This window comes from Ovis canadensis, chromosome 6 (genome assembly GCF_042477335.2).
Source record: "Ovis canadensis isolate MfBH-ARS-UI-01 breed Bighorn chromosome 6, ARS-UI_OviCan_v2, whole genome shotgun sequence".
Classification (NCBI taxonomy): domain Eukaryota; kingdom Metazoa; phylum Chordata; class Mammalia; order Artiodactyla; family Bovidae; genus Ovis; species Ovis canadensis.
Window position 1 is genome coordinate 107,514,680 of NC_091250.1, and position 7,812 is coordinate 107,522,491.

General features: G+C 36.3%; 1 protein-coding gene across 2 annotated transcripts; it reads right to left on the reverse strand.

Moving 5' to 3' along the window:
- Positions 1-464: 464 nt before the first annotated feature.
- CXCL11 (C-X-C motif chemokine ligand 11) lies at positions 465-3,304 on the reverse strand. Of its 2 annotated transcripts, none has more exons than XM_069594435.1 (4): positions 2,987-3,304; positions 2,302-2,428; positions 2,117-2,189; positions 465-1,881 (listed from the first exon to the last, which is right to left on the reverse strand). In XM_069594435.1, the coding sequence occupies exons 1-4, from the start codon at positions 3,045-3,047 to the stop codon at positions 1,858-1,860; spliced, it is 285 nt and encodes a 94-aa protein (XP_069450536.1). In that variant the 5' UTR covers positions 3,048-3,304; the 3' UTR covers positions 465-1,857. The 2 variants fall into 2 exon arrangements, with proteins under 2 accessions (XP_069450536.1, XP_069450537.1); XM_069594436.1 differs by having other exon boundaries at positions 1,155-1,877; positions 2,987-3,128.
- Between the last annotated feature and the right edge of the window lie 4,508 nt (positions 3,305-7,812).

The window sequence follows — 7,812 nt, forward strand, 5'->3', positions numbered from 1 at the left end:
GGGAATTCTTATAGAAGTCCTATATCTGTATAGAAATCTATGTAGATTTATGATATATATACACATAATATTTATGCTGTATATCTATACAATATACCATAGAATAAATATATGATTCAGGTATTTACTTATTTATATCCAGATCTCCTGGATAACATTTTGGCTTCTCATTATTGCTTGTAGGCACCAGTCAAAAGTTAGTCAGTAGGACTGTTGGGTTCCAAGCACCCTACTGTGCTCTTTACTTTTCTGTGCATTCTCTGATCTGTTTTATGGTTGGCTCTTTGATATTGATAAGAAGGATACACAAAAGATGCATTTAAATTGTTCTTTTGTTTTCAAATAAACGAATGTAACATGATATTTGGTAATCCTGTAAATATTTTCGTTTTACCAATGTATGGATGGCTGTCTATAGAGTGCTGTCACAGCTGAGGTTCTTGGATCCACACAGAGAAACCAACTCTGGCTCACTTCAGCGGAAAGAAATTTAATTGGCAGTTGAAGAATTCACAAAAAGACTGAAGAATTGGATTTGGAAAATGTACAAAACCTAAGGGTGCTAGGTGGCAGGAAGGATTATAGCTACAGGAACACGTTAGGAAGTCACTACTATCAGACTTACACTATTACTACTGCTGCTTTAAATATATCTTACTGATAGCATCTTTGTGGTGCCTGCTGGAGTTCAAAGTCTAGGGTAGGAATGGTCTTGCGGAGACCTTGTTCTGGCCGCCAGGGAACGCCTTCCTTTGGCTTTTTCCTTTTGGCCTACCTCCAAAGCTCACATAATAAGAAATTTGCCGAGTAAGAAAGCAGTTTGAGTGTAGGAAGATCCTTTAAAAAAAAGAAAAGAGATAGCTGTCCTTCACAACTACTCATTAAAATATATTTCAAAACAATTCTTTGTGATGATAGGTAGCTGTGTACCTCTTGAATTACAAGATAAAATTGTTTATGGTATCTTATGTTTCTGGAAAACATGTATTTGTTTCTGTTTTAAGGAGGGTTGTGGTAGCTTATTAGAGAAAAATTACTTGATTCTTTTCAAAGTGAAACTATCTTAGATATCTCTAAATTTTATAGTACAGGCATGACTAAAAAATAGATATTTTTCTAAGAAAAAGAATCACAGAAAATAAATTTGATTGTGAGATATGCACATATTATTTATTTTTCAGTATTTTTCTTTGGTAGACAAAAATATGCCATATTTAAAATGTGTCCAAAGTATTACTATAATTTGTAAGAATGGATAAAACCAAAATTCATGGTTAACACATACATCCTAATTGCTTCAAATATCTCAATGAAAAAATGGTTATTTTAAAAATTCAAAACACCAGAGCTACTCATTTTGTTATGAAATATTTGCACTCTTACCAGTTACCATTAGTTTATAATTGTTTTCATAGTGCATTTCATGAATTACAGCCTTCTTTATAAAATAAGATGATGTTTAAGGACTTTCTCCATATATATATAAAACTTCTGAGAAAAGGAATATGAATTGACATAAAAATTATTTAAGGAATGATTATTATACACATGGATGCTTTGACTTATGAGTCATGGTCTTAATTCTAGTAATAATAATACATTGTAATATGGAATATAGGTCAGGTATAGACAGATAACTTCTGGAGACAGAGGTGCTTTCATAGCCACAGCAAAATAGTTATAAGTATCAAATCTCTTAGAGATTTTCCTAACCTAGAAATGTGTGAATGTTCATTACAGCCGGCAGGAGAAAGTCAGTTTCCTTACTGCAGAGTTCTTATCTTTTCAGTAGTCACAGTTACACTTGTTCTAAGTTTTCAGATCCTTTTTTCCAGGACTTCATATATTTTGATATTTTTAAGAATTCTTTCTTTGAACTTTCTGTAATGAGAAAATGAGAATTTTACAGACTTGAACTGTTCTTGTTTCCTAGTGATTTAAGAGTTGACATGCAAAAATGTGTAGCAGGAAAGGAGTCGATCATAACCAGAGATCCCTTATCAGAACACTTCACACAGGATCATAACAAAACCATTCTGCAGTTGTCAATTTTTTCTCCCAAAAGATTTGTCTTGGATAAAGCAGATTATAAAATGGAAGTAATCTGGTAACCTACCTTGATAATAGCTTTTGCTTGCTTTGACTTGGGATTTAGGCATCTTTGTCCTTTATGTGTTTTCAGGGTGATACTGTCAAGGGAAGGTCCAAAACAGTCTTAATTTTTCAACGGAAAACCATAAGAAAAACAACATAACCCCCTCCCCCACCACCACTATTATCTTCACCATGTCCATTACTTACATCACTTCTGTTTTGTCACAGTTATTAGTTGGGTAAATTATAGAGACTTTCTCAATATCTGCCACTTTCACTGCTTTTACTCCAGGGCCTATGCAAAGACACCGACCCCCTTTGAACATAGGGAAGCCTAGAACAGATCATAGCATCAGTTACTAATACATTTGATTGCAGCAGTGGGCTCTGTTTTATAATCTTGATGAAGAATGTGAGCCAAGTTTTTAGTGAGGCTAGAGATAGTAATTTGACAAATAGCACTCAACACTGCTGTTACTAGGAAAAGAACTTAAGAAGTTGACAATTTTCTCTTTGAATTTGTAAGCAAACCATTAAAAAATAAAGGGAAAAATGAAAGAAGTTCATTAGAGACCAAGCTTATTTGCCTGTTGCTTTTATGCTCAAGAACTTTTCCCGAAAGCTAATAACATTATCTCTTAAAATCTTGGCAGACGTCTAAAACTATTCCTAAAGGCTCTTGCCAGATTTTGTAGCTAAATAAATTCTATTAAATGTATCATCTCTAGTTTCAGTTAAACATTTCCAATATTCTCTGCCAAAGCTGTAGCAACTGCTAATGTTTGAGGGTAAATAAAAATTCACTGTATATTTTGAGATAAAAGTGAACAAAAAGACATTTGAAGCATTAGAAAAGACATTTATAGGTTGAGAAATAAAAGATACCATATACCTTGAACAATTGCAGCACATAATATCACAGCCAGGACTATAGCCATGCCCTTCACACGCATGCTTGTTGCTGCTGCTTTGGCTTTGATATTCTTGGAGGGAGGAGAAAAGCAGATAGTGGAAGAGAATTCTTACTGGCTTATATAAGGCACTTTATATACCAGCAGCCCTCTTATGGCAAGTGGAATTTCCCTCCTTGAGTCATGTTCCTTTCTTCCAAGAGATTCTATTTTGTTCTCATCTGCCGTTCCTTCCTTTTGTTACAGTATTGTAAGTAATATGAATGTGAAAGCACTTTGTAGACAGTAAAGAGCTATGTAGAGTATTCCCAGATGGGAACCTGCCTTCCAGTAGCATTTCCTAGAAATGTATTTGTTTATTGGACTACCCTGGGCAGTGAAATTCTGATTGCTATTCTTTCTTCCATTTAGGAAGATTATCTTCTGATTTTCAGTCCTTTCACCTTCCATCTTTCACAGAACTACATAAAAGAACATTCTTTAAAACAAATTATACTTTTGCTTTTAAGTCCAAACTCTTGCATGGGAGGCCTATTTTGTTTAACATCAAATGACCTTTTCTTTCAACTTATTTATATTTTTTAACTGTAATTTATAATTTACAATTTATTTATTTGTAAGTTTTGACTGTATGTCTGAAGAAGTCTTCTAAAGACCTGTACTTATGAATTTATATCCATTTATTTTTCCATGTTTAACAGTTTTTGCATATATGTATTAAGCATTATTATTTAGTACATAAAGTTGTGTGAATTGTGGATTTTTAAAAAACAGTTCTTTCTCATGCTGTGTTTGTATTTCTTGGATTCTACTTTGATATAACCCTGTTTTCTTTTTATCTTTACCTTTTCCTCTTAAGGGGCTTCCTTGGTAGCTCAGCAGGTAAAGAATCCACCTGCAATGCAGGAGTCCCTGGTTCCATTCCTGGGTTGGGAAGATCCTCTGGAGAAGGGGTAGGCTACCCACTCCAGTATTCTTGGGCTTTTCTGGTGGCTCAACTGGTAAATAATCCACCTCCAAAGTGGGAGACTGGGGTTCCATCCCTGGGTTGGGAAGATCCCTTGGAGAAGGGAACAGCTACCTACTCTAGTATTCTGGCCTGGAGAATTAGTCCATGTGGTAGTAAAGAATTGACTGGACCGAGTGACTTTCACTTCTACTTCACTTTCCTCTTAAGCTTTCTCATTCTATTTGTTTTAAATGTCTTTTGCAAACACTTAAAAAATCATATCAAAGGGATTTTTAATAGGTGAATGTAATTATTTACTATGTAATTGGCAATCTGTAAGCTTTATTAAATGCTTCCTTGATGTTTCTTTTCTGTCGTTATGTTTCCTGTGATTTCTTTCTAGCTTTATATATTTTAACATTTTCCTATGTGCTTTGGACAGAATACAGTGTTTTGTGTTCTGCTAGTAATCTTAATTTTTTTTAACCTGACTTTTTGTGATAATTTACATCAACCATAAATAGAATCTTCTGGTTCCTCCCTTTGTAAGATGAGAAAAATCACTGTAATTTTCAAACCTTTCTTCCTATTTCCTAGTTTTGTATTTTCAGATGGTTATTTCACATTACTCAACTTCTTTTTTGAGAATTATCATTACATTTTATTCTGAAATCAGATACTTATTTGGATGTGTGTGTCTTAGTCACTCAGTTGTGTCCGACTCTTTGTGACCCCATGGACTGTAGCCTACCAGGCTCCTGTGTCCATGGAATTCTCCAGGCAAGAATACTGGAGTGGGTTGCCATTCCCTTCTCCAAGGGATCTTCCCAACTCAGGGGTCAAACCCAGTTAGTTCTCCTGCATTGCAGGCAGATTCTTTACCATCTGAGCCAACAGGTCCTACATTTATCAATCATTTAAGTCTTTAAAAACCTCTTAGTCTTTATTTTAATTAATCTCAAAGTAGTTGGAATATTATTTCTCTTTCTCATTCATTCATTTAACATTTTTCTCACAGGAAAACAAAGTAAAAGGAATATGTTCTTGGATTTCATAAATCCTTATCGATTATTTTTTCTTCAAGTTCTTAGGTAATACATAGAACCAAAATTATGCAGTTGGTTTCGTGCTTTAACCTTTTTACTTTTTTTTTTGAGCTATACAAAAAGTAAACTTAATTAGACTCTGGAAGGTACTAATATGGATGCTTTCTCCTTCCTTCACACTCTTTCCCTTTTTACTGCCTTTACCTCCCAGGGTCCCTGCCTTAAAGATTACTGGAAAGCACCACCCCATTCTATAGTATCATTAGTTTATTGTTCATTCATTGGACAAATATTTATTTTAGTACATGCCTAGCACTCTTTTGAGTATCAAAGATAGAGAAGTGGACAAAACCAAGTTCCTTCTTGTGTCTTTAAAGTTTTGCAGTGTTCTAATTTATTGTAGAAGGTAGTCTGCCTAATTTCAAATGTGTTCTGTAAATGTGTGTCTTTAACCCTATGACTTCTTCTGACCTAAACACTTTCTGTTATCACATGGGGAGGATTAATTCTTTGAGAACATCGTCTTCTCTAGTGAGTTTGAGAGATCCCTCTTATTTCTTTCATATAATATGGTTCCTTTAAGATGGAATGTACTTTTCTCAGCTTTCCTGAATCCTTTCCTTAAGTTTTGATATCTTTGTAAAGTTTTCTTTAATTCCTTGATTTCTTCTGGCTTTATACCATTTACTGTCTTGTCTAGCTTTATATAGAAGAAGTATAATGATTAACCACATACTTAATTTTAAATATTCTAGTAGCCACACTTAAAACATTTTTTTCTCTTTATTTTTTTGGCCTTGTTGTGCAGCTTATGTGGTCCTAGTTATCTGACCAGGGATTGGACTCAGGCCTCCTCCAGTGGAAGTGCAGAGTTCTAACCACTGGGCTGTGCTCAGTTGCTTCTGTCGTGTCCGACTCGTTGTGACCCAGGGACTGGAGCCTGCCAGGCTTCCCTGTGCATGGGATTCTCCAGGGAAGAATACTGAAGTGGGTTGCCATGCCCTCCTCCAGGGGAGCTTCCCGACTCAGGAATTGAACCCATATCTCTGGTGTCTCCTGTATTGCAGGCAGGTTCTTTACTCATTGAACCACTGGACTGTCAGGAAATTATCTTTAGTAGCTATATTTAAGGAGTAAAAAGAAATAGGTGACATTAATTTTAATAATATTTTTATTTTGTTTAAAATGTGAAAGATCATTTCAAGGTGTAACCATTATAAAATCATTCAGTGAGATTTTATTTTTTTTCAGTACTACTCTTTTATTATTTATTTATTTTAAAATATAAATTTATGTTTTAATTGGAGGCTAAAACTTTACAATATTGTATTGGTTTTGCCATACATCAACATGAATCCACCACTGGTGTACATGTGTTCCCCATCCTGAACCCCCTCCCACCTTCCTCCCCATACCATCCCTCTGGGTCATCCCAGTGCACCAGCCCTGAGCATCCTGTATCATGCATCGAACCTGGACTGGTGATTCATTTCATATATGATATTCTACATGTTTCAATGCCATTTCCCCAAATCATCCCACCCTCTCTCTCTCCCACAGAGTCCAAAAGACTGTTCTATACATGTGTCTCTTTTTCTGTGTCACATACAAGGTAATCGTTACCATCTTCCTAAATTCCATATACATGCATTAGTATACGGTATTGTTTTTCTTTCTGGCTTACTTCACTCTGTATAATAGGCTCCAGTTTCATCCACGTCATTAGAACTGATTCAAATGTATTCTTTTAATGGCTGAGTAATAGTCCATTCTGTAATACACTTTTAAATTGGACTAGCCACATTCCAGATGCTTAGTAGCCACAAGTGTTTCAGTTCAGTTCAGTTGCTCAGTCGTGTCCGACTCTTTGCGACCCCATGAATTGCAGCACGCCAGGCCTCCCTGTCCATCACCAACTCCTGGAGTTCACTCAAACTCATGTCCATCCAGTCGGTGATGCCATCCAGCCACCTCATCCTCTGTTGTCCCCATTCGTCTTGCCCCCAGTCCCGCCCAACTTCAGAGTCTTTTCCAGTGAGTCAACTCTTTGCATTAGGTGGCCAAAGTATTGGAGTTTCAGCTTTAGCATCAGTCCTTCCAAAGAATACCCAGGACTGATCTCCTTCAGAATGGACTGATGCATTCAAACGCATCAATTCTTCGGAGCTCAGCTTTCTTCACAGTCCAACTCTCACCTCCATACATGGCCACTGGAAAAACCATAGCCTTGACTAGACGGACCTTTGTTGGAAAAGTAATATCTCTGCTTTTGAATATGCTATCTAGGTTGTTCATAACTTTCCTTCCAAGGAGTCTTTTAATTTCATGGCTGCAATCACCATCTGCGGTGATTTTGGAGCCCCCAAAAATAAAGTCTGACACTGTTTCCATTACTTCCCCATCTATTTGCAATGAAGTGATGGGACCAGATGCCATGATCTTCGTTTTCTGCATGTTGAGCTTTAAGCCAACTTTTTCACCCTCCTCTTTCACTTTCATCACGAGGCTTTTTAGATCCTCTTCACTTTCTGCCACAAGGATGGTGTCATCTGCATGTCTGAGGTTATTGATATTTCTCCCAGAAATCTTGATTCCAGCTTGTGCTTCTTCCAGCCCAGTGTTTCTCATGATGTACTTCTGCATAGAAGTTAAATAAGCAGGGGGACAATATACAGCCTTGATGTACTCCTTTTCCTGTTTGGAACCAGTCTGTTGTTCCATGTCCACTTCTAACTGTTGCTTCCTGACCTGCGTACAGATTTCTCAAGAGGCAGGTCAGGTGGTCTGGTATTCCCATCTCTTTCAGAATTTT

Excerpts from the sequence above, each read along its gene's own strand:
- CXCL11 (XM_069594436.1), bottom strand. The coding sequence starts at position 3,047 with ATGCGTGTGAAGGGCATGGCTATAGTCCTGGCTGTGATATTATGTGCT. Across the intron at positions 2,190-2,301 it reads TGTGACAAAACAGAAGTGAT|TATCACCCTGAAAACACATA; the intron begins GTAAGTAATGGA and ends TTCCCTTGACAG. Across the intron at positions 1,878-2,116 it reads AAGCAAAAGCTATTATCAAG|TTCAAAGAAAGAATTCTTAA; the intron begins GTAGGTTACCAG and ends CATTACAGAAAG.